Source organism: Mucor mucedo (genome assembly GCF_025094135.1).
Source record: "Mucor mucedo strain NRRL 3635 chromosome Unknown EV154scaffold_130, whole genome shotgun sequence".
NCBI classification, from domain to species: domain Eukaryota; kingdom Fungi; phylum Mucoromycota; class Mucoromycetes; order Mucorales; family Mucoraceae; genus Mucor; species Mucor mucedo.
Window position 1 is genome coordinate 63,480 of NW_026252414.1, and position 24,069 is coordinate 87,548.

A 24,069-nucleotide genomic window follows, 5' to 3' on the forward strand; every position below is an offset into this window, starting at 1 on the left:
TTTTGGGTAAGACATCCAGAATTATAATAATACAATTGTCTTGACTAATTTTCTCTTTCACTAAAAGTTCTTCTTCATCCAAAAAAGGAAAGCTAAACGTCTGAAATTTAATTTTGATTCGTCTGAAAAAAAAACACTCGAACGTCTGAATTTAAAGTGCAAAAACTGTATAAATGTTTACTGTTGCACACACACGCACGGGAAAGGGGTGTATAAACATAAGGGAAAAAAAAAAGCTTGTTTATGGTTCAATCTTAAAAAACACTTTGTTATTGAAAATTTAAATTGGCCGGGACTTATTTATACAAACCCTTTTTATTTTTCTCTCTTTCTCTCTCTCTCTCTCTCTTTCTTTCATAAAAGCACTCACATCATGATGGACAACCGAAAATATCAGCTCTTCAAGACAGAAATGTGTAGAAATTGGCAAGAGATGGGTGAATGCAGGTAAAATAAGCTGATACACGGATAAGAAGAGAGAGAGAAAGAACTAATAACAAATAAATAAAAAAAGGTACTCCAAAAAGTGTCGATTTGCGCATGGGATAGATGAACTTCGAGGTATCCAACGTCATGCTCGTTACAAGACGGAAATCTGCAAGACATTTCATCTTACGGGTACTTGTCTTTACGGTGTAAGATGTACGTTTGTTCATGATGAGGTGCACGTGCCAACTATCGGATCACCCAAGATGATGAAAACCGCTCTCCCTGTCTTTTCAGAAGAGGATTTGGCTTGGTCCTTCTTTCCAAACACAAGCACTATTTGGTCAGATAGACGCTATTCATCTAGTTCTTCTTCCTCTTCCTCTTCTGTACCATTTATTTAAATTATATATATTAACCCCCCTTTTCACTCTCTCTCTCTCTCTCTCTCAAAAAAAATCCCCCCCCCATTTACATATATTTAATTGCTTTATATATTTCAAACTTGCAGCAAAGAGATTTCAAATAAAACATTGGAATAAACACCTTCCTCCTCCCTTCTCCTTATAAAAGAAGAAAAATCCCCTTTTTAATTTTAATTGTTCAAGCTGGAATTACAAATGGTCCAATTATCTAAACACCCCCTTTCTTTATGTAAAAGGGAGTCACTCAAGCGCACAGACCATGACTACTACGACTAATACCATGACTACTGCTGATACTAATTTTATTATTACTTTGTGTGTGTGTGTGTGTGTGTGTGTGTGCATAAAAAAAAAAAAGAAAGAAAAAAAAACCTTATTGATTCAATTTATAATGATGATCATGAAGATTCTTTTGAATCGAGCTCCACATAAAATTCAATCGTCGACGTTTAGCATTACAATCTCTCAACTGTGACTCAGCTTCTCGCCACGATGTTTCATCCCCATTCTTCAAATACTGATCCTTCACCATATCATGATACTCCAACTTGAGATCGAAATAAGAGCGCTTACTCCCCGTAGGTGGTGCTGTGTGTTGCAAGGCCTTGATGTATTCGGGATATTTGCTCTTGAAATTCATCTTGCTGTTTTGATACTCCTTTTGATGCTTTAAAAACTTGTTACAGTACTTGTCAAAGACCGCTTGCGTTGGAATCTCACTCAATTCTACAGGCTCACTATTGGATACACGGTTTTGCGTATACTCCTGGTTCGCTTTCGTTCGTGTATTCGATGTGATTCCATACCCTTGTCGACTCTCTGTTTTAACTAATTATTTTTTTTTTATTCTTATTTGTCAGTCATCTCCTTCCCATGATTCATCTTTTTTTTTTTTTTTTTTTTTCTGTTTACCTTCTTTTCTTTTTTGGACATTGGGTGTCACATACGCCATGGATGGTACAAAGCATGAGACAGGTCGAGGTGGAGGTGGTGGTAATGCCGGTGGTGCTGTTGTAGGTGGTGGTGGTGGCGGAGAAGTGGCATAGATCTGTGATGTCTTTGTGCTCACCTTCCTATTAGAAGAGCTAGGTTTCAATAATCCATTTCTAGCCGATGCCTTTGTCTTTAAGGGTGATCGAACCAAGGGAGTGACGGATGTGGCGGATGAGGAAGAGGTGGATGAGGATAATGTTTGTTGTACCGGTAACGATGGTGGTAACGATGGTAGAGGGGGTAATGAAGTGGGTGATGTTGTGATGGGAGATGGAGTCGTGCGTGCAACGGATTCAACGGCTGCTACTGCTGCTGGATATCCATGTGATTTTCCTTTCCCTTTGATATCGACGACACCGACGGACTTCTTTTCTTCTTTCTTTAAAGAAGATTTCTTTTTGGTAGTGGTGGTGGTGGTGGTGGCATAACGATGGTCAGAAGAATGGGGCCTGGATCGATGATCGGATGTCAAATTAGCTCGTTCAATGGCGTCTGGAGGTAATTGAAGAATGTCGTAGGCTTCTTTGGCGTTGGCATACACGGTATCCTTTTCGGTTTCGGTGTACAAGGGCCAATCCCAAATACGCACATTTTTGTACAATTGAGGTTTTAAACAATACTTTTTCTTTTGGGAAGATTGATCCGGAATACAGATGCCGACCTAAATTTTTAATTACCCAAAAAAAAAGGTGTGAGATTTAATATAAAAAAAATGAGAGAGAGAGAGGCTCACGTCGTCCACGATTCGTTTGATATCCCACGAGGTAGTTTCTAGTGCTTTAGCCATGGTGGTGATTTGATATGGCTTGATGGCTAAGAGCTGAATGACTCTGTCAGAGAGTTTTTCGAGGTGAGGGTTATTGGAGGAAGGACGAGGAGTGTTTTGTGGAGTGACTGAACGACGCGGGGGAGGAGGTATATTCGCTTTTTTAGTGTTGTTGTTGTTGTTGCTGCTGTTATTGGTCTTTAATGTAGAGGAAGGTTTCTTTAATTTTGGCTTGATGGGTGATGTGGGAGTGTGTATGCTGGGTATATCAAGTAATTCTACACCTCTCGTCTTTTCACTTTCCTTTTTATCCACAAGGACGTGCGTTGCTTTGGCTGTGACGGTCGGACCAAGGAAATGCAGGTTGCTCGATTTATTATTATAATAGGTGGCGGTAGTGGGTTCCTTTTTATCTGCTTCAAGCTTTATTCGACTGTCTGGAAACACCACTTCCTGCAATTTTTTATTATTATTAATATTTAATCATACGGGGGCTGTGTATGTGTTTTTTTTATTTTATTTTATTTTGTACTTACTAGGCGGTCGTTGCGTTTTTCCAACGTGGCTCCCTTCACCGACATGAACTTTTTAATCGTTTCCCGATCCAGAGAAAACTTGATTACATGATTGTTCTGCGACATGTTGGAAAGATTGAACACAGTGAATCAATTTTTTTATGTTGGGTTGTCTAAGAAAAGAGAGAGAGAGAAAGAAAAGAAAAAAGAAAACCTGCTGTAGTAATAATAAATAAGAGAGAGAAGGGACTGGGCTTTTTTTTTTTTTTTGAATGGAAAAAAACCAATCATTTTTTCCTTTTATTTGTTACATCACTCTTTTTTAATAATAATAAAAAAATGGCTCAAATTTTCACTCACGAACAAGTATCCAAACATAACACAAGAGATGATCTCTACATGATTATTGATGATAAAGTTTACGACATTACCAACTTTGTTGACGAGGTAAGGATTTGCCCTTACTCCTATTTTTTTCATCAGTACGCGTTAAGCTAACATCTTTTATAAAGCATCCCGGTGGCGATGAAATTCTTATTGAAGAAGGGGCCAAAGATGCTAGTGGCCCATTTGAAGACGTCGGTCATTCCCCTGATGCTCGTCAAATGCTTGAAAAGTATCTTGTGGGTGACTTGGACCCTGAGGTAAATAGCTGACAGCATAAATCATCCATTTTTTTTTTTTTTTTTTTTTTTTACCTTAACAACAACAACAACTAGTCCAAGCCCGTTGCTGTCAAGTCCCCCGATACCATCCATGTCACCAACAATGCTACAGAAGGAAAGTAAGTACTTAATATTATTTTTGCAAATCCATTCTACAAAAAGAAACCCTTCAATTTATTAAAAAAAAAAAGTCCTCTTCGTATCATCATTCCTGTGCTTTTCTTTATTGGATATATGTACTGGCGTTTCTTTCTTAAACAATAATTTATAGATTTAGATATATTTTGGAATGCATCCTTTTCAAAAGGCATACAACGACAAATAATAGTAATAAAAAAGAGTCCGTGTCTCTCTGCCTCTCCCATCCGCCCTTCTTTTTTTTTTTTTTATGCATCATCCAGATCTGACATATCACTTAATTCGGGTCCATCATCAAATATTCCTAAATAAAGTCCATCATCACTTTCAGATTGAGATTCAACCGAAACACGCTTTCTACTACTATTCAAGTTTCGTTTCTAAAACCGTATATAAAATATGTTTAGAGGGCATATACCTATTTTAGATAGCAAAAAATAAGTAACCTACCACAGGTACTGGTGGTGCTTTATTCTCCACCTCTTCCTCTTCTTCTTCTTCCTCTTCTTCTTCATCAAAGATATGCCCCTTTCGAATCACCTTTTGTTGATGATGCTTTAAATTACTAGCTCTGACTTGATGTAAAATACTACCGGTCACTTCAATTTTGGTAGGCACAGCGAGTTCATTCGTGGTGGTGGAGGAGAAATGAAAGGATTTGGATCGATGTGTTTGTGGTGTATTGAATAAACGTCGTACGGATTTAGCAGCGCGTGGACTGGTCATGGGTTGACGTGTCTCGATACCGCGTTTAGGGGTTCGAGGAGTAGTCGGTAGCTTTTCATTATCTTGAGAGGAAATTGTTAAATTACGACTATGACTTACCAACTAAGAGAAAAAAAAATTTACTTTCTTTTTTTAGTATAAAAAAGATAGAGAGATGAACAACCATTTTCATTTACCTTATCACTGTCAGAAGCCAAATCTTGTTCATAAATGACATCAAAGTAAGGTTTCCCATGCACTAAAAAAGCATGTCCCTTCATGGCCTCATACTCCAAAAGGGAACCTTCTAATTCTTTCGTGACTTTGGGCAATTCACGCGAGATGCGCTTTCTGAATTTTTCCTCGCGTAATAAACGACCAGGATCACGTTGACCTTTACTAAACAAGCGATTGGGATCACGCGTGGTGGCTTCAAATTCCTCTACCTCACTCTTTAACTTCATGTGTTTTTGAATGCGTTCCAAAATATACGCAGAATCCTCTACTTGTAATTGCAGTTTTGAAATCTCATCTTCATGCGCTTCCAATATCGCATCGGATAACAAACTATCATCGTTGACAAAAGCGGGTTGGAATTGCTCACGTTGGCTCTGACTGTAATACAATTGATCCCATAGTGCCTTTAATTCTTCTCGTGCCGTTTGAATAAAATCTCCTACACGGTCCTGTTTCAATACTAACAATCGGTTGTATTCATCCTCATAATTTTGTAATTCTTGTCGGGTCAGTCCTCGGTTTTCCATCAGAAATCGTTCACATGTCTCATCCTCCTCCAGATTAAGTCGATGCCAAAGGTGTTTGATACTCGCTGTAATTTGTTCTTTGCGTGACTCGATGTGTTGTTTCATTTCTAGCAGCTAAAAAATGATAATGAAAATCAAGACTCACAAAAAAAAACCCTCCTTCTCCCTCCATGCTGAATATGTATGATTTTTTTTTTTTTTTTTACCTGTTCTGCTCGAATGGCAATGTATTGTAAATTCTCATTAGAAACGAATTGATGGCATAATTGAGATTTCTTTTCTGGATCGGATTCACGAGAGTATTGTTCAATGGCCAAGTCTTGAGGTGTATCGGGGTCGATGCCCAACATGGCGAAAAGGTTAGAGATTTGTTTTACGCCTCTTTCAACCATGTCTTTTCTACTCGTATATTCTTGTTCGCAACGTCCTATTTCTTCCTCTAGGGCATTAACGGCTAATGAAGACACATCCACTTGTTCCTCCATGCTTATGTTGACAAAATCTTGCATGCTCGTCTTGTATTCTTCTAATTGTATGTACAGTTCTTTTTTATATAAAAGTGTGAGTTAGCTTTCTTTTTCTTTTTCTTTTTAAAAAAAAATGGCTACCATGGTACCTTTTACATGACTTAACCTTTCGTTATATCGCTACAAAAAGTAATAGGGGGGAGGAGGAGGAGGAGGAGGTGAATAAAGCAAACAGACACAAAAAAAGAAAGAAAATACCTGTTCCACTCCGTTTTTTTCCTGTTGTAAATGAGTCAAGTTGACTTGTAAAGAAAGGGAAGGGTCTAACACGACTTTATTTGACGCGAATTCACCCATAAGTTTCTTGAATGAGAGTATGGATTTTTGTGTGCTTTCTGCTTCCTTAATGATGTTTTCCTTTTCTTTTACGACGTGTTCAATTTGTGTTTCCACGAAGCCCTTCACGGACTCGAGTACGGCATCGGCTTTTTCTTTTTTCTCTGTTTCCGAATACCCAATTTCGTCCGTGAGTTGAGATAGCCGTTCTAATTGGTGTTGGATTTCTGTCGTGAGGTCGTGGATGGTTGTCATGGTATGTAAAAAAAAAAAAGAAGGGCTAAAGAAAGAAAGAAAATAAATCAACAGGGACTTTTTTTTTTCAGGAGACCAACCAAAAAAAAAGGGCGTCACGCGTTCCATTTGTCCAACAGAAAGGTGCACCTTTTTAGAAAAGGGGTTTGTTTTAACGAGTGTCCTTGAGTTTAATGACTTTTGCTTGTACATCACTGTTTATCACATTAGGGAAGAATGACTCCAAATAATAAAAAAAAACAAAAAAAAGACTTGATTGAACAACTGTCAAAAAAAAATAGGAAATTTAATTCACTTTCTCATGTAACGTATGATCTTAACAGATATTCTTTTGCATATTTTGCACAAGCTCCTTCAAAAAAAAATTATTACAAGTCAATAAAATAGGCTATGACAAGCATTAGTATAGTAAAGATTGGGGGTGAACAGTAAACGAGCTGTTGTTTTAGCTGATGAGACGGGTGTTCGTGCATGAATATTGGTGATGCCATAATCTGGATATAGTACATGACTTTTAAAAAGCAAAGCAATAGAATCCGATAAGTTAAAAAAGGTGGGATGAAGGTGTTACTAAACGGATTTAGTTTGTTGGAAGTAAGTGAACCACTTAAAGCCTTCCCTTTCTAGTTCTACCAATTTTCATTTTATCCTTCTAGTCCATGATTAAAAACATTGAAGCTTTTATTGTTGAATACAGTCGAACACCCCCAAATACCATGCGTGATTTGAAGAATGGAAGGGAAAAAGATGACCATTACCCCCACCACCGATATTGATGAGTACATATCTGACGTTATACCATACCCTGAAGACGAAGATGAACAAGAAGATGAAGATAGTCATGATGAAAAATGTGATGATATTTATTACATGTATGCAGTCAACCGCACCTCCTACATCAATAATCCCTCTTATATCAATAAACCCTCTCATATTAATGACCTTTCTTATATCAATATTCCCTCTTATACCAATAACCTCTCTTATATCAATAACCTCTCTTATGTAACCAATACGTTAAATAAATTTCGCTGGTTAATTTGTCATATATTAGGGGTCCTCAGTCGTCGAAGTTTTAAGAAAAATATTATATTTCTGATTGGCTAATTATTTTAATAATATTTTTAAAGCCTCGACGACTGAGGACCCCTATTTTATTTTTATTTTTTATTTTTTATGACAAACCATTGTGAAAGATACTTCAAAGGGCATTAAAAGAAGTAAAGATGCTTTATTAAACATTTTAAGAAATCACATCTAGAACTATATGGATATCTTCCTTAAATGCTTAAATGAAGAGTCTTATGCTGCTTTAACTAGAAATTGTATCACCTTTTTTCACTGGGCATTTTTGAAAACAGGAAATATCGGCAGTCGGGGCTGTTAAGATAAAGCTAAGAGAGTCTGGAATTTTAAGAAGAAAGGCAATGGGAACTAAAAAAAAGAAAAGTGCCTAAAGATGTCCAAATGACGGTGGAAGCACTGTACGATTTTCAAATATGCTGGTATTGCTGATGTTTAAATAAGGTGTGTTTTCAAAAAAAAAAAAAAATTGTTACACGGACAATTGTCAGTGCACCAATTTCTTATTTTTATGGATCTCACTATTTGATGTCAACTGTTGTTTATAGACAATAAATCACTCCTACTAGACATAGTAAAAAAAAACCAAATACGAAGAACGATAGGCTTACCGAGCTATGAGAGAGAAAGAAAGAAAAAAAAGCTTTCTGATAATCACGAGAAGCATATTGGGTCGCACCACAATTCTTCTAAATTGGTATGACAGTTGTGTATCCCAGTCTGAGAATACCTATTCAGTCTGAGAATACTTTCATTTATACAATTCACCTTATTAGCAGCAAAGTCTTAAACTCTTCTTTACCTTTTTTACACCCTTTTTTATTTATTTATTTTTTGTACAGGGCATTATGAACAGCTTGATAGAATCCATCTCTCCTCGTTTCCTAGAACGTGAAAAGCTTGTTCCCGTGGTCAGTATTACTGCCGCTACTGTCATCTTGTTTTCTTCCTACAAGTGTTTTTGGAGGAAAACCAAAGAAAGAGGTATCAAGGAGATTCCGATTCCTGGTTCTCGCTATCCTTACTTTGGTCATATGTTTTCCTTGGGAACTTCGCCCGGTAAAGTCATTGCTGCATGGCATAGAGAACTCGGCCCACTCATTCAACTCTGTATGGGCATTCAAACATGGATTATGGTCGATGATCCTGTTTTGGCTCACAAGATTTTTGTTTCAAATGGCGCTGTGGCCTCCAACAGACCGCATGTCACATTCGCCTATGATTATTATGGGCTCAAGGGAAAGTAAGTTTGTTTTTTCATTAATTGCGCGCTCACCTCTCTTTTTTTTTATTCACGGTTTTGTATTAAAATTTAGAGGCATTGTTTTTGGTTCTCATTCCAAAAATTGGAAAAAAGCCAGAGGAGCAGGTAAAAAGAAACAACCTTATAAGTAAACCCATGTAGACTGACTATCCAAGTTATAAAGTGTTAAGTATTATTGCACCCAAAGTCGTTGATAAAAATTACATTAAACCTATTCAATCCGAAGCGGCTGCTTTAGTCGATCGATTGATAGCGTATTCCAAGAAAGAGAATGGTGTAGATCCCACTGTGCATTTGCATCTCAATTCAATGAATACGATTTGTCGTGCCGCTTTTGGTAAACACTATTCATTTGATGATCCCGAGTTTAAAACCATGTCACATGTAACGGAAAGATCTATGACATTGGCGGCTATGGAGCAAGATCTACCCAACTTTTTACCTATCATGACCGTTGTGGACTACCTCTCTGGAAAACATGCCATGATGAAAGACTTTATTAATAATGAACGTAACCCACTTTATCGTAAATTAATTGCTGAAGCCTTGGAAACACCGGGTCCGAACTTTGTGAAATCTTTGGACGCATTTAATTTCACTGAAGAAGAAAGACTTGTCATCACTGGTAGTAATAACCAGATATCCCCCGCCGAATAAGAAATACTCAATCCTTTCTTTTTGATATATATTATAGCCGATTTAATTAATGGTGGTACCGATACTGTCTCTGTTACACTCTCTTGGTCTTTTGTCATTATGTGCCATTATCCTTTAGCTCAGAAGAAAGCAGCGGATGAAATTGACGCATTTATCAAGTTGAATGGCCGTCTTCCTGAATTCTCTGAAAGAACACAGCTTCCCTACTGTGTTTCGATGATGAAGGAAGGCATGCGTTTTAGACCCATCGGTCCTTTTGGTATACCTCATACTTTGGACGCCGATGGTAAATATAAGCAAACTTTTTGTCTTGTGATATAAAACTAAACCTGTTTTTTTGTTAAAAAAATTTAGTGTTGGTCGATGGTTACCTTATTTCTAAAGGTTCTATCGTTATCTCTAGTATGGAAAGTATGCATCAAAACCCTGACGTATTTTCTGAACCACTAAGATACTACCCCGAGCGATTCATGAACAATCTCAAAACAATGGATGCAGCAGCCAAGGGTAAAATTGAAGAGCGTGATCATTTCAATTTTGGTTGGGGAAGGTAAATATATTTTAAATTTTATGTCCAAAAACCGAAAAAACATAAATGCTAATCAAGTGTATAGACGTATGTGTCCTGCTATTTATATGGCAGAAGTGGAATTCTTTACTTCATTTACTCAAATTTTATCCAAATGTACGATTGAACCTGTTCGAGATGCCAATGGAAAAGAACAGTTACCGGATATTGATCATCCTGTTACTGCTGGTTTAACTCTTTTACCAATTCCTTACAAGGTCAATTTTGTTGAACGAACTGATTCTCTTATTTAAAGAAGTGTGACTTTTAAATTGTCCTAATTCTACACCATCGCATGACAGCAAGATCAACCTTTACATTCATAATAATAAAACAAGTTTTTCTTTATTTAAAAAAATGGATGATACTACTATTCATGATAAAAATATCTGTTTATATTATTGGCACAGTCGGTACAAGTACTGATATGTTTAAGTTCAGACGTATTTCCTGCGATCTTAAGGCGGGGTTGAAGGTTCGTTTGTTGTTGCACAGCGGTGTAACTACATATCATCTTCTGTCATTTTAATCGGACATGGTTTACAAGTGGGTTATAAAATGAATAATACTATATTTCAAAACCATTGGTTAATGCTCAGGGTCAGGATAGATGGAATTAAACACTGATGACCGATATACTGAGCCAGAGGAGAATTATGTCATTTTTTGAATTGCTTATTAGGTTCAGCCACTTCATTCGTCATGTCACCAGTGCACATAAAGAGGATTTTAAGTCAACAAGGCGAAGTCAATATATATGCTGCGCATCGACTGCGCTTTTCTCGAAAAACATATAAATATTATGTCCTTTTAATTCAATCAACATTATCCTTTATATTCTGAATTATAGTCTCGCCGTTGAATAGTGATCCTTCCTTTTAAAAAAATTCCTTAATCTAATATTATAAATTTTAATCCGCCTCATTCATCGCCTTTACACAACCGGAAATTCTTGTTTTTCACGATCTTAATAGGCGTAAAACCTAACATTTATTCTCTCATTCTTTTTTTGTATATCTTTTATTCTTCTGAATTATTGCTGAATCGCTTTATTTAGTGTTGCCATATTAAATTAACCAGAAAGTGGTAAGATTCCACCCATTCTATTAAATTGTGTCTCCTACAGTAATTTGTATTTTATGTTTCTCGTTGGTTCTTAAATAAATTTATTAGAACTAAAACGCAGCTCAAACCCCCCTATAGCAACATCACACATTTGCAGAAGACATAGTCTACGCTCCCTATCTACCAAGAATCAAACTTTTAAAAATCGCACTCTTTTAAACCCTGCCTGGAAGATCTAATCTTTTTTAAATATATATATATAAATACATTCCTTTCTACAACATGGAAGCAATTAACACCTTAATTGAAACAATACCTCCTCGTTTCCTAGAGCGTGGAAAACTTGTACCAGTAGTCAGTATCACTGCCGCTGCTGCCATCTTGCTTTCTTCCTACAAGTGGTTCTCAACAACGAGCGGGAATAAATCACAAGAAGGTGTCAAGAGTATTCCTATTCCTGGTTCTCGTTATCCTTACTTTGGCCATATGTTTTCCTTGGGAACCTCGCCTGGTAAAGTTATTAATGCGTGGCATAAAGAATTTGGTTCAATTATTGAACTCCGTATGGGGATCCAAACATGGATTATGATTGATGACCCTAGTTTGGCTCACAAAATATTTGTTTCCAATGGAGCTGTGGCTTCAAACAGACCTCATGCAACATTTGCATATACCTATTACGGGCTCGAAGGAAAGTAAGTTTTACTTTAGTTACAATTATAGTTTATTGATCTCTTTTGTATTTAATTATTCTGTTATTATTAGAGGTATTGCATTTGGTGCTCATGCCAAAAACTGGAAAAATGCCAGAGGAGCAGGTAAATACCTCGCCACCCTAGCCACCAAATCTATTAAATGACTGATTGTTTTTATTTTATGCAGTATTGAGTATCCTTGCGCCTAAAGTCGTTGACAAAAACTACATTAAACATATCCAATCCGAAGCGGCTGCTTTAGTTGATCGATTGATAGCGTATTCCAAGAAAGAGAATGGTGTAGATCCCACTGTGCATTTGCATCTCAATTCAATGAATACGATTTGTCGTGCCGCTTTTGGTAAACACTATTCATTTGATGATCCCGAGTTTAAAACCATGTCACATGTAACGGAAAGATCTATGGCACTGGGCGCCTTGGAGCAAGATCTGCCCAACTTTTTACCCGTCATGACCGTCGTAGACTATTTTACTGGAAAACACACCATGATGAAAAACTTTATCACAAACGAACGTGACCCGCTTTACCGTAAATTAATTGCTGAAGCCTTGGAAACACCGGGTCCAAACTTTGTAAAATCTTTGGACGAATTCACTTTCAGCGAAGAAGAAAGACTTGTTATCACTGGTAAGAATACTCCCATTATCTGTGTAAGTAAAAGTTAAATAAACGACTCATCTATCATTTAATTCTAGCCGACTTAGTCAGTGGTGGTACCGATACTGTTTCTGTTACTCTCTCTTGGGCCTTTGTCATTATGTGCCACTATCCTTTGGCTCAAAGGAAAGCAGCAGATGAGATTGACGCATTTATCAAGTTGAATGGTCGTCTTCCAGAGTTTTCAGAGAGAACAAAGCTTCCTTACTGTGTCTCGATGATGAAGGAAGGCATGCGTTTTAGACCTATAGGCTCCTTTGGTATACCTCATAAAATGGATGCCGATGGTAAGCATAATATAATATCATGGCCGAATGAAATAGAAGCCAACATTTTCTGCTTTTATCTAGTGTTTGTCGATGGATACGTCATCCCTAAGGGTGCTACGGTTTTTTCTAGTATGGAAAGTATGCATCACAACCCTGACGTATTCTCTGAACCATTAAGATACTATCCTGAGCGATTCATGAACAATCTCAAAACAATGGATGCATCCGCCAAGGGTAAAATTGAAGAGCGTGATCATTTCAATTTTGGTTGGGGAAGGTAAATATATTAGAATTTTATGTCAAAAACAACATAAATGCTAATCAAGTGTGTAGGCGTATGTGTCCTGCTATTTATATGGCTGAAGTAGAATTTTTTACTTCATTGATTCAAATATTATCCAAATGTACGATTGAACCTGTCCGAGATACCAGTGGAAAAGAACAGTTACCGGATATTGATCATCCTGTTATTTCTGGCTTAGTTCTCTTACCCATTCCTTACAAGGTCAACTTTGTTGAACGTATCAACCCTCTTATGTAATGCAATTTTAACATTGTTAGATCGTTCTGAATGTAGACTCGGATGATGAGAAAATAGACCTTTACTTTTTATAAAACTGTGATTTTTTTTAAAAGACAAATGTAATGAATAATGGAAGCATTTTTTTTTTTTTTTTTTTTTGTTTCAACAATCTATTTTTATACGTGAATTACTTGTGGTACGACGTGTTTGGTAAAGTAAATTTCGCTTGATCTCTTCAAGATCTTAGAGACTATATTTTGAAGCTTCCTCGATTCTTATTTCTTTTTCTTTTTTTAATCCTTGGAGTCTATTTGGCAAGGTTGGTGCTTTTCATTATATTCAAAAGATCGACACATGTTTGAAAAACAAACAGGGTCTGACCCAAATTTGCATTACGATTTGTGATCCAAACTTTAAACACCGATCAATGGGCACGTTTTTATAAGTATCTTCGTATGAGCTCATAAGTGGGAGCTATGCATGTGTCCATCAATGGTATTCGAATATTAGTAACTAATGCCGGAAAATACAAAACTTGTTTATTCGCTTTTGTTTGATGTAGAGATGCTTTATTCTAGAAATGCATCTTTCTTTTTTTGGATTCTGGGGCTGGCTATTCAGTTGTGTACCCTCAATTTGCAACATTTTAAACATAAATAAAATATAAAAAAGTTTAATTCGTTAGCTTCTTTGTTACTCTATCTTTTTTTTTTCTCAAAAAAAAACAATTATGGAAAAAGTAAACAGTTTCATTAATTCAGTCCCTCAGCGTTTCGAACGCGAAAAGACGACCATCATCAGTATTGCTGCTGCCACCGCTCTTCTCTATACCACATACAAGATAGTTAACAAGTCTAGCAAAAAAAAATTAGGGCTCAAAGAAATTCCTTCACCTGGCTTTTCATTTCCTTATGTGGGCCACATGTTCTCCTTGGGAGGTTCTCCTGGCAAAAAAATCACACAATGGCATAAGGAAGCGGGTCATATTTTCAAATTGGATATGGGAATTCAGACTTGGATCTTGATCGATGATCCATTGTTAGCTCATAAAATCTTTGTCACCCATGGTGTCGACTCATCCGATCGTCCTCATTCCACTTTTGCTCATGAGTACTATAGTTACAAGGGAAAGTAAGTTGTGTCGCTCTGATAGGTAAATCTAAAAATTATTAAACCTGCCAAAAAAATAGAGGTGTTGGATTTGCTCCAGCCACAAAAGATTGGAAAGTTGCTCGAGGAGCAGGTAAATATCATAGATGCATGATCGCAATTGATAAAATTACTGACTTTTAGATTGTTAAATTTAGTTCAAACCATCATTTCACCCAAAGTTGTCGATACTCATTATTTGGAACCTATAAAGACAGAAGCCATCGCTCTCGCTGAGCGATTTATAAAGTACTCTAAAATAGAGAACGGTGTTGATCCAACCAAACACTTGCATTTAAACTCGATGAACCTTATTTTCAAGGTAGCCTTTGGTAAGAAATTCACATCCGTCGAAGATCCAGACTTTGTCACTATTTCTGCCATGTCTAAAAAAGCAATGGGTTTGGCTGGCGCTGCTCACGATTTGCCCAACTTCTTACCCATCTTTACTATCATGGATTACTGCACCGGAGCTCATACCTTAATGAAAGATTTTATTGAGAAGGAACGTGATCCGATTTACAAAAAATTGATCAAAGATGCCCTTGAAAGCGATGGGACAAATTTCGTTAAAGCGCTTGAAGAATTTGATTTCGATGACGAGAATAGAATTGTTATCATGTGTAAGAAAGAGAGAAAAAGAGTTAGCGCAATGCCCAAAAATATATCACTCACATGAATATTTTTTTATTTTAGCGGATTTGATTAACGGTGGGTCTGACACGGTTTCCGTAACACTTGCCTGGGTTTTTGCCATCATGTGTAACTACCCTCTTTTTCAAAAAAAGGCCGCCGACGAAATTGACGCTTTTATTCAAAAGCACAAGCGTCATCCCGAATTTGCTGACAGAGACGAATTTCCTTATTGTGTGTCCTTGCTCAAAGAATGCATGCGATTTAAGCCTACTACAGCTTTTGGTATACCTCATAGCGCCAGAAAAGACAGTACGTAAACAATTTATGGGTAATATCTATAAACTAAATTGCTAATACATTACTGTTAAAGTTGTGGTGGATGGCTATTTAATCCCTAAGGGTGCTACACTCATCACCAGTATGGAGAGTATGCATCAAAATCCCGAGGTCTATGCTGAACCCTTGCGCTTTTATCCCGAGAGATTTTTGGATAATCTGAAAACAATGGATGCTGCTGCCAAGGGTAAATCCGAAGGACGTGATCATTTTAACTTTGGATGGGGAAGGTAGTATAAAGAGTTGTCGTCGTATATGATACATGATTCTTAAATCTCGATTCTTCTACTAGACGTATGTGCGCAGCCATTTATATGGCGGAAGTTGAACTTTTCACGGCTTTTGTTCAAGTCATTTCTAGGTGTACCATTGAGCCTGTCAGAGATATCGACGGAAAAGAGTATGTACCGGATATTGATAACCCTGTAATTATGGGCTTAACTCTTATACCTGCTCCACATAAGCTTAACTTTGTTGAACGTACACAATCTCTTGGCAAATAAAATAAAGATAATTCAAAACCGCACAAGTTTTTCTGTAGTAGGTTACACTTGGTTTTCGGACGTTTTCAGAACAAAAAATCTTTTTTTTTTAAAGAACTCAGCATTTAATGCGAAACAAACGTATCCGGATACTTCTATCAGATAGCTATAATTAAGTATTTCTGTGCTAGGAATCGCATGTTTGTTACTCAACCTGATTACATGGTGGAAATCTTTGGAGTGCGCGTATATTATCCCTATCAAATAGGCACGCTTACATAGGTACATAGACATAGCTGTAAATAATAATGGAATCAAGCAAACCAATGTTGCCAAAATCACATCCTCATATGCAAAACCTCTAAACAAAATTGAAGTCTTTGGCTTTGTGACTGCTAAGTGTCTCTAGGCAGAGACTTCTTGTTTTGGATATTTTCTAAACTCCGTATTTCGCGCCGGCAAGGGGGGGAAATGGATTGGGGGGAGCGGTGTGTGAGTGTGGGGGGAGAGAAGCATAGGGTGCTCAGCGCACCGCCTGAACAATTAAATCTTCCTCTTTTATACTCTAGGTTCGATCCAACAGCTACCATGAAGGTAAAACAAGAATTAGATGAATAGAGAATCAATAGATGTATACAAAAAAAAAAGAGAGAGGGAAAGAGTTTTTCAATGGATGGATGCGAAAAGAAGACAGATACAATAGATGGATGGATTTTCTTTTATGGGGGGACGTGATAAACACCACCGATTGGATCATATTTTCAATTGTCAATTGGAAGAAAAAATATAACTAGAAAGACTCTTTCACGTTGCAACCAAACCCTCGACAACGCACGACATCTTTTCTTGCTATACATTTATTGATTTCACTATTCATAAAATATCCATTGAAACATGATCTAATGAATGTATTTAGCTTAACATTGCGAACCCAGCCACTGGCTGCCAAAAATTGATTGAAATCGAAGATGAACGTCGTCTGTAAGTTGTTATTATTTAACAAAAGTGATAGGTGTGGAAGACTAACCTATTATTTTAGCCGTGGTTTCTATGATAAGCGTATGGCCCAAGAGGTCTCTGGTGACTCCCTCGGTGGTGAGTTCAAGGGATACGTTTTCCGTATCTCTGGTGGTAACGATAAGCAAGGTTTCCCCATGAAGCAAGGTGTCCTTTTACCTTACCGTGTCAAGCTTTTGATGTCCAAGGGTCACTCTTGTTATCGTCCTCGTCGTACCGGTGAGCGCAAGAGAAAGTCTGTCCGTGGTTGTATCGTCGGTTCCGATCTCTCTGTCTTGTCTCTTGTTGTTGTTAAGCAAGGTGAGCAAGAGATCCCCGGTCTCACTGACACCACTGTCCCCAAGCGTCTCGGTCCCAAGCGTGCTTCCAAGATCAGAAAGTTCTTCGTACGTGTTTAATTTTATGGTTGAATGAAATTACGTTTTTTTACTAACATGATTATTACAGAACTTGACCAAGGAAGATGATGTCCGCAAGTATGTCATTCGTCGTGAAGTCACCCCCAAGGGTGAAGGTAAGAAGTCTTACACCAAGGCTCCTAAGATCCAACGTCTTGTCACTCCCCTTACCCTCCAACGTAAGAGACACAGACAAGCTCTTAAGCGCAGAAGAGCCGAGGCTTCTCAAGAGGCTGAGTCCGAGTACAAGCAATTGCTTGCCAAGCGTGTCAAGGAGACCAAGGATAAGAAGATTGAACGTCGTCGTACTTCTTCTATGCAAAAGTCTGCTTCTGCTTAAACTTTTTGTTTAAAACTATCTAAATAATAAAACAAATTTCAATTCAAAAAGAGTTTTATCAAACATATTAAACCTCCTTATTATTTTTGATTTGTTTGTTTCCCTATTTTTATGTATGTGCAGCTTTTCTTTTTTTTTTTTTTTTTTTTTCTTTTTCCTTTTGTTTCTTTATGGCTTCTATCATTACGCAGGTACAACATACTGGTAACACAATCAATGAAAGGAAATCCAAGCAACATTTACCCAGCTTGATCAGTTTATCTCTTCGAGGTGCCCGTATCAATCTGGACAAAGATACTCTCGTAATAAATAAAAATAAAACTATCTACTCTAGTATGTTCATGCCATTGACTTACTATTTATATGAATTAGTTGGAATTACCCGAGAGTATGCTTGTAGTGATGTTTCCACATGGGTTTGTACTAGATGGGCAAGAAGACAGTAAGGACCGATTTTGCACCGTGGATTTCAATATGGATTGTCTTTTATATGTGCTAGATTATTTCGAAAAAGCCAAATCGAATTTTAAATCGGATGAGTTTGCACAAGATGCGTATTTGGCTCATGCAGTTGTATCAGGTATACCCCTGAATCCACTCTTGACCAAACAAGCGATTGTTGTGCTACGTGAAGAGCTGGAATTCTTCCTGGTGCTGGATAGCATATCGCCTAGTCTGAAACAAAAGAGTGGAGAGTGGCTGGTACAGCAGAATTTGGTATTTGAAGCACTTTTGAAGAATGATAAGGATGCAGACGACAACGGTGAGAATCGTGTAGCAGAACATCATCTGATAGATATGTTGTGTCATGCTGGTTTCTCTAAAAAGGATCATTGGCACCATCGCTCCACAGAGCCAAATAAAACCAGTGTCAGTAGCTTATCTTTGGTCTCGCTTACTCAAGCCAGTCGAATGGCCGTCGGCCAAAAGTTGATCATGTTCTGGAGAAAGCCTGCAGTAAGAAAAATAATTCTTCTGCCTGCATGACAACAAATATACTAAACTCCATTGTTATTCTAGAGAAAGTGTTGGTGGTCAAAGTCAATGGCAGATATTGATAATCAGCTTATAAAGCTATGGTGTCGTAGGACATGGACACTTGAATTAATTCTCTTGTAAATAAAAACAGCACCTAATAAATCGCGTTGATTTTATCTTATTTGTCGTGACGGTTGTCGTGTAAAACAAAGAAATCAACTTTTTTTTTGGGTTCATTAAAAAAAAAAAAAAAAAAAAAAAAACCTGTTTCTCCCTTCCCCTTCTTAATATAACGATTTTTGACATTTACTTTACACAATGAATAGTACGGACCTTCCCCAGCGCATGAGAATCAATGCAACGCTACGCATGGGTACACAACAACAAGCTATAATGAAAAAAGAGCCTATCAATATACACCAAAAGAAACTGGCCTTGGAAGTGAGTGTACCTCCTTCTCTTCAAAAGCCTAACCACGATCCATTATTAAGACCACTTCAGACCAATACGCGACAACTGGAAGCACAAGGAAAACCCTTGATGGAGCCCGCAAAAAAACTGGCCCGTGCCATCCGAAAAGAATACAAATTGGTACAAGATAAAGACATTCCGATCCAGTTAAAAGATGCCAGACACAATATTGCTTATAAAAAACTCAATTGCTTAGGTTCTGTAAGTAAGGCAAACTCGGGAGGGGGTAGAATGGTCGGGCGGGGGTTTTATTGGTTACTTAATAATTATCTTTAGGGTGCGTTTGCAAAGGTGTACCGTTTCAAGTCTCGTGATAAGTACCATGCCGCTAAAATCGTATCCAAAGAATCGTTACGACCCGAGAATATCAAAAAGAAACTGTTTGCAGAGATCAATATTCATCGAGTCTTGAAACATGAGTACATTGTGAATTTCGAAAGCTGTTTTGAGGATAAGCTCAACATTTATCTTGTATTGGAATTGTGCTCAAATGGAGTAAGATATATATATACCCAAACAGTATGAAAAGGCATTGATTATTTATTTTTAGACATTAAGCGGCATGTTGAGAAATCGTAAAATACTGACAGAGGACGAAGTACGATATTATATGGGCCAAATATTGTCTGCCTTACGTTACATGTCTGACAACCGAATACTACATCGAGACCTGAAACTGGGCAACGTACTGTTGGACGAAAATATGGATTGTAAATTAGGCGATTTCGGTCTTGCTGCTCTTTTAATTGATGGTGCAGATCGTCGACGGTAAAGATGAGATAGTGATTGGGGAAGGCATATATCAGGTTTTTTAATGCATTTCATAGAACTATTTGTGGTACACCGCACTATATCGCACCAGAAATATTATTCAACAAACAGGGTCATGACCACAGGGCAGACATGTGGTCAGCAGGCGTATTAATGTTCAATCTTTTATACGGGAAGCATCCATTTCATCATGATGAACCCAACAAACTTTATGAGTAAGTATTCTATTGTATTGGATATCACGTAAAAACTAAAAGAAAAAAAAAATGTGTGTAGTCAAGTCAGACAAAACGAATTAAGTCGAGAATACACGTTTCCTAAGAACCATGTTGGGTTTAAACCAGTATCTGAATATGCAAAGGATTTAATTAGCAAACTACTTGTAAATAATCCTGGTAAATGGAGTGTTATAAGAAGGGTGTGGGTAGTGTGTGGGAGAAGAGATACGAGTTGGATGCTAAAAAATCAATATAGATACTCGTTTATCTGTGATTGAAGCATTAGAACACGGCTTCTTTTCAAAATTTAAATCACCCTTGAGAATTCCTAAGACAGCGCTATATAAGATCCCCGAGGACTATGAAATGTTTGGCGATGATGAGCCGTCTAAAGTAGATGATGCGATACGACGAGCCAAAGATCGAAATGAAAGCCACGTCGATCATAATGTCAATCCTCCTTTAAAGATCATGCACGAAGTCATATTAGATCCTCGTACACAATATCCCGTAAGACTCTCATCTCAGTCATCTACAATTCCGACGCTTGAAACGTCTTCTAAAAAAAGGTTCGCGGGTATTAAACAAATTGAAATGAGTTTCTCACCATCATCACTATCATCGCCAACAATTAGATCAAATACAACTGTCGAATTATCGGTCAAACGTCCTTGTCTTCCCAAAACAAAACCATTGTCTCCTGAGTCTGATGGCGTTTTACCCAAGGTCGAAAAACTCTCGGTGAATGCTGATGAACCAGCTAAAACATTCGGTACGAGACAAAAAAAAAGATATCTGATATTTATAAATGAATCTGATGTAATATATCTTAGCAATCCCTTTACCTCTGCCTGGTAGAAAACCAATCATGGAAGAAATGGCGGGTAACTTGAAGGTCATGATTGATAGACGTTCAGCAATACCAGCTAGTCGACGAACACTCACTGCAGCAGAAGACGATGATTTTACTTGGCATGGAAACAATGTATTTGTTCAAAATTGGATTGATTGTACGCCTTGTTATGGTTTTGCCTATCGATTTTCCGATGGTACGATGGGTGTATTATATAATGACGGATCCACCATGACATCTGTCAATGAAAAGTAAGCATCTTCTTCTTTGTGTAAAAATATCTTTACTGACCTCCTGATACAGGGAATTTTATTACATCTATCACCGTTACGAAGATAATAGATACGTTGAAGCCACTTATAATGACGGTGTCCCTCAAGAGTTGAAAAAAAAACGGGAATTGTTAAACACATTTAAAAAATATACAGTTGGATTCTTGCCGCTTGAGTTCTCGGTGCCGCAATCCCCTGATGCTACAAAGGTGCATTTATTCAAATACATGATTTCAGATACTTGTATCACATTTAGATTGAATAATGGTGTGATTCAGGTAACTATCCAATCATACTTTTTTTTTGTTCTCTTCTTTTTGTATTGACGAAACCTTCACACGTACACAGTTCAACTTTTTCAAAGGCGGTAAACTAGTCTTGTACGAAACGGGAAAGCGCATGATTTACATTGACACAAATCGAAAGATGCGTCACTTTAATACTATCGACGTGTTTAAATCGGAAGAAAAGAATATGGTGGATGCTCTCAATAGTGCTTATGAAGTGTTGCAAGGACAAAATCAAGAACGAATGAACGCACTTCGAAATATGCGATGGCAGCGTATGGCAAAAGAATATTCGGCAGAGGCATCAATCACAACACCTATCAAATAGTTTTTTGTAATTATAATCTTGATACATATTCCCTTTTTATACAGCACATAATATCTAATAAATAATAGCAACTTGAACCCATTGGCATATAAAATAAAGTGTTACTGAATAGAATTTTAAAAACAAATAATGAAGAATCTGACAATATGCGTAACAGCGTTGAAGCTAAAAATACAGAACATAGTGAGAATTGTTAATACGTGTGAAGGCGCTCAATTTTATGGCATGTCGCTGATGCAAGAAAAGAAGAAGAAAAGAAAAAGGAGGGCTTGAAATTATGAGGTTACAAACAGAAACTTTTAATCAAATATATATATATATATATACAAATATTAAAAGCGTGTTTCTCTAAGCTCCCAACAAAGAGTTGATTTAGCGGGTCAGACCACGAGAAGGCAAAATCACATCCAGACTCAAAAGGATGACACTATATTTCTTTACTCTTATAATTCTTGTGTTCTCGAAATACCCGCTTACTTCTAGATTTACAGGTGACTCTAATATGCTCTAACTGTTGCCTACCCACAATGCACAACAAAAGAAACATAAAAGACCCAATTACCAGCCACGCCATGTTGGGGTGGTGCTTTGTGCCTTCAACGGTCACGGCACGGGTATCACGGAGAGCTGGGTCTGTAGTTGGTTTAAGACTTAAAAAGAACTTGAAGAACTGTATCTGTATGTCTTGTGTAACCATCTAAAAGATGGGAATGTGAACCATCATTGTATTTCAATACTTCTTAGCTAGTAAATATTATTGTCATACCCCATCGTCAAGTTCTGATTTACGTCGTGTGCGTACCATTATGTTTCACGTCAGTTTTATTAGCGAAACTGGATGTATATCTAGTATACTATTTTACACGCGCCCAAGTAATAAAAATCAGTGAAAGCATGAACTCTGAATCTTTTAATTACAAGCAGCTTAAAGAAAGCAACAGTGATAAAACGACGAAAAGTCTTTGTCTTCAAGTTGTGAATGAAAAAAATTACGGCTGATTTCGAATGCCCTTAGCCTATGAAGCATCTTGGTGTTATTTCAATTGACTTTCTGCAAACACTAAAAGTACACACTTAAGCATTGGCAACTTTTTTGAAGGAAGGAAACAACGTAGCCTTTAAAAAAAAGAAACTCTGGTAAGTAAGAAGAGGGTACATTTGCACGGTGTTTACTTGTCTATGGTGACCATTTGCTGGGGTGGTAGGATTTTAATCAGATTACATTTCAGCTTCATGCTTTGAAAGAAACCCGTTACCGATTTTTGATGTTCAATGGTTCTTCTTTCAAATAAAGTGAGATAGTACTGTTTGTCTTCCATCTTATTTTTTGCTGTAAATAGTGTGGTTTAACAAAAATTAAAAATCAAAAAACTATATATTGTTAAGAGTTCAGACTATTAACCTTTTTCTTATTCTTAAACAATTTATAGATGGGAAAATCTATGTCTGCATGCTTATATTCTTACGTGGTGGGTGCTAAATTACAATAGGTTCTTCATACATATATTCATTATGACATCAATTATTATGAGCACTATTTTTGAAAATTATATAAAAGAAGTGATAGAGTAGAGTCATTAAAAAGGGGCAGTTGTTATTATAGTAATATTGTTAAAGGGTACAATTTACAAAAAAAAACATCATAATGGAAGACGAACCATCTGTAGATTTAGTCCGGTCTCAAAATATGATTTAGCATAAAAACTTCTAACTCGATAAATGCATATCAGATACACATTAACGCGATTACAAAATATCTCGGAAGTATACATGTTTTTATAGCACCGCGCATCTAACAAAGACTGTTTGATCGGTTTAAGGCAGGATATAACAAAGACTGAATTAATCAAGTATTGTCGAAAAGTAAAAGTGTCTGAAAAGAGTCTGAGGGGCATCTAATAATGGTAAACCTATCATAAAAAAAAAGGTAAGATTAAAATTTACTGGAAACTTTGATCGATCAGCTTTAGTGGTCAACTGTTCTTTTAATTTATCTTTGTTGATAATCTAAGCTTTTTGTTTGCATTAAGGTTATATTCGAGAGTGCCGATACACTGGGTGAAGGTGCTTATAAATCGGCAAAATTGTTATACTGTAAGGAAAATTTAACAAAGGTGTGAATGATCTAACTTTTTCACGAAATGCTCGAAGGTATTGTATCAAATATATAAGTATCCACGTGATGTAACATATAGCTTTGCCTGCCTCTTTTTTGAATAGTTCTTTTTGGGTTATGACAGCCTGTATTTTGATTTATTATCTTCTTCTTTTTTTA

The 24,069-nt window shown here is 37.0% G+C and overlaps 10 protein-coding genes across 10 annotated transcripts; 8 read left to right on the forward strand and 2 right to left on the reverse strand.

Annotated features, from left to right (window-relative positions):
• The first annotated feature begins 264 nt into the window (after window positions 1-264).
• EV154DRAFT_555390 (CCCH-type zinc finger protein) lies at window positions 265-1,006 on the forward strand. The gene is made up of 2 exons (XM_051605271.1): window positions 265-447; window positions 515-1,006. The coding sequence occupies exons 1-2, from the start codon at window positions 374-376 to the stop codon at window positions 828-830; spliced, it is 390 nt and encodes a 129-aa protein (XP_051452869.1). The 5' UTR covers window positions 265-373; the 3' UTR covers window positions 831-1,006.
• A 586-nt stretch (window positions 1,007-1,592) lies between these two features.
• Window positions 1,593-3,364, reverse strand: EV154DRAFT_52282 (uncharacterized protein). The gene is made up of 4 exons (XM_051603042.1): window positions 3,147-3,364; window positions 2,578-3,063; window positions 1,764-2,505; window positions 1,593-1,699 (listed from the first exon to the last, which is right to left on the reverse strand). The coding sequence occupies exons 1-4, from the start codon at window positions 3,249-3,251 to the stop codon at window positions 1,695-1,697; spliced, it is 1,338 nt and encodes a 445-aa protein (XP_051452870.1). The 5' UTR covers window positions 3,252-3,364; the 3' UTR covers window positions 1,593-1,694.
• Window positions 3,365-3,406: 42 nt separating this feature from the next.
• Window positions 3,407-4,203, forward strand: EV154DRAFT_52296 (cytochrome b5-like heme/steroid binding domain-containing protein). Its single transcript, XM_051603051.1, has 4 exons — window positions 3,407-3,572; window positions 3,638-3,769; window positions 3,845-3,909; window positions 3,982-4,203. The coding sequence occupies exons 1-4, from the start codon at window positions 3,465-3,467 to the stop codon at window positions 4,052-4,054; spliced, it is 378 nt and encodes a 125-aa protein (XP_051452871.1). The 5' UTR covers window positions 3,407-3,464; the 3' UTR covers window positions 4,055-4,203.
• On the reverse strand, window positions 4,177-6,455 carry EV154DRAFT_568643 (microtubule associated protein-domain-containing protein; the record flags this gene model as incomplete). The annotated part of the gene is made up of 6 exons (XM_051606090.1): window positions 4,177-4,308; window positions 4,379-4,756; window positions 4,831-5,511; window positions 5,604-5,941; window positions 6,014-6,044; window positions 6,123-6,455. The coding sequence occupies 6 exons, from the start codon at window positions 6,453-6,455 to the stop codon at window positions 4,177-4,179; spliced, it is 1,893 nt and encodes a 630-aa protein (XP_051452872.1).
• A 1,642-nt stretch (window positions 6,456-8,097) lies between these two features.
• Window positions 8,098-10,383, forward strand: EV154DRAFT_524444 (cytochrome P450). Its single transcript, XM_051603195.1, has 6 exons — window positions 8,098-8,781; window positions 8,855-8,907; window positions 8,966-9,427; window positions 9,497-9,745; window positions 9,814-10,009; window positions 10,074-10,383. Exons 1-6 carry the CDS (start codon window positions 8,387-8,389, stop codon window positions 10,279-10,281), a joined length of 1,563 nt encoding a protein of 520 aa, XP_051452873.1. The 5' UTR covers window positions 8,098-8,386; the 3' UTR covers window positions 10,282-10,383.
• A 991-nt stretch (window positions 10,384-11,374) lies between these two features.
• Window positions 11,375-13,276, forward strand: EV154DRAFT_486043 (cytochrome P450; the record flags this gene model as incomplete). Its single annotated transcript, XM_051598804.1, has 6 exons — window positions 11,375-11,787; window positions 11,858-11,910; window positions 11,975-12,436; window positions 12,505-12,753; window positions 12,817-13,012; window positions 13,069-13,276. 6 exons carry the CDS (start codon window positions 11,375-11,377, stop codon window positions 13,274-13,276), a joined length of 1,581 nt encoding a protein of 526 aa, XP_051452874.1.
• A 683-nt stretch (window positions 13,277-13,959) lies between these two features.
• Window positions 13,960-15,941, forward strand: EV154DRAFT_524449 (cytochrome P450). The gene is made up of 6 exons (XM_051603196.1): window positions 13,960-14,389; window positions 14,449-14,501; window positions 14,566-15,030; window positions 15,104-15,352; window positions 15,414-15,609; window positions 15,672-15,941. Exons 1-6 carry the CDS (start codon window positions 13,989-13,991, stop codon window positions 15,880-15,882), a joined length of 1,575 nt encoding a protein of 524 aa, XP_051452875.1. The 5' UTR covers window positions 13,960-13,988; the 3' UTR covers window positions 15,883-15,941.
• Window positions 15,942-16,385: 444 nt separating this feature from the next.
• On the forward strand, window positions 16,386-17,623 carry EV154DRAFT_471920 (40S ribosomal protein S6-B). Its single transcript, XM_051597889.1, has 4 exons — window positions 16,386-16,455; window positions 16,778-16,842; window positions 16,901-17,264; window positions 17,326-17,623. The coding sequence occupies exons 1-4, from the start codon at window positions 16,450-16,452 to the stop codon at window positions 17,614-17,616; spliced, it is 726 nt and encodes a 241-aa protein (XP_051452876.1). The 5' UTR covers window positions 16,386-16,449; the 3' UTR covers window positions 17,617-17,623.
• Window positions 17,624-17,782: 159 nt separating this feature from the next.
• EV154DRAFT_524453 (uncharacterized protein) lies at window positions 17,783-18,746 on the forward strand. Its single transcript, XM_051603197.1, has 3 exons — window positions 17,783-17,918; window positions 17,989-18,573; window positions 18,637-18,746. The coding sequence occupies exons 1-3, from the start codon at window positions 17,787-17,789 to the stop codon at window positions 18,733-18,735; spliced, it is 816 nt and encodes a 271-aa protein (XP_051452877.1). The 5' UTR covers window positions 17,783-17,786; the 3' UTR covers window positions 18,736-18,746.
• Window positions 18,747-18,873: 127 nt separating this feature from the next.
• EV154DRAFT_524460 (kinase-like domain-containing protein) lies at window positions 18,874-21,879 on the forward strand. The gene is made up of 10 exons (XM_051603198.1): window positions 18,874-19,266; window positions 19,342-19,560; window positions 19,616-19,833; window positions 19,893-20,051; window positions 20,113-20,231; window positions 20,311-20,623; window positions 20,690-20,826; window positions 20,888-21,158; window positions 21,211-21,457; window positions 21,528-21,879. Exons 1-10 carry the CDS (start codon window positions 18,913-18,915, stop codon window positions 21,792-21,794), a joined length of 2,304 nt encoding a protein of 767 aa, XP_051452878.1. The 5' UTR covers window positions 18,874-18,912; the 3' UTR covers window positions 21,795-21,879.
• Window positions 21,880-24,069: the final 2,190 nt, after the last annotated feature.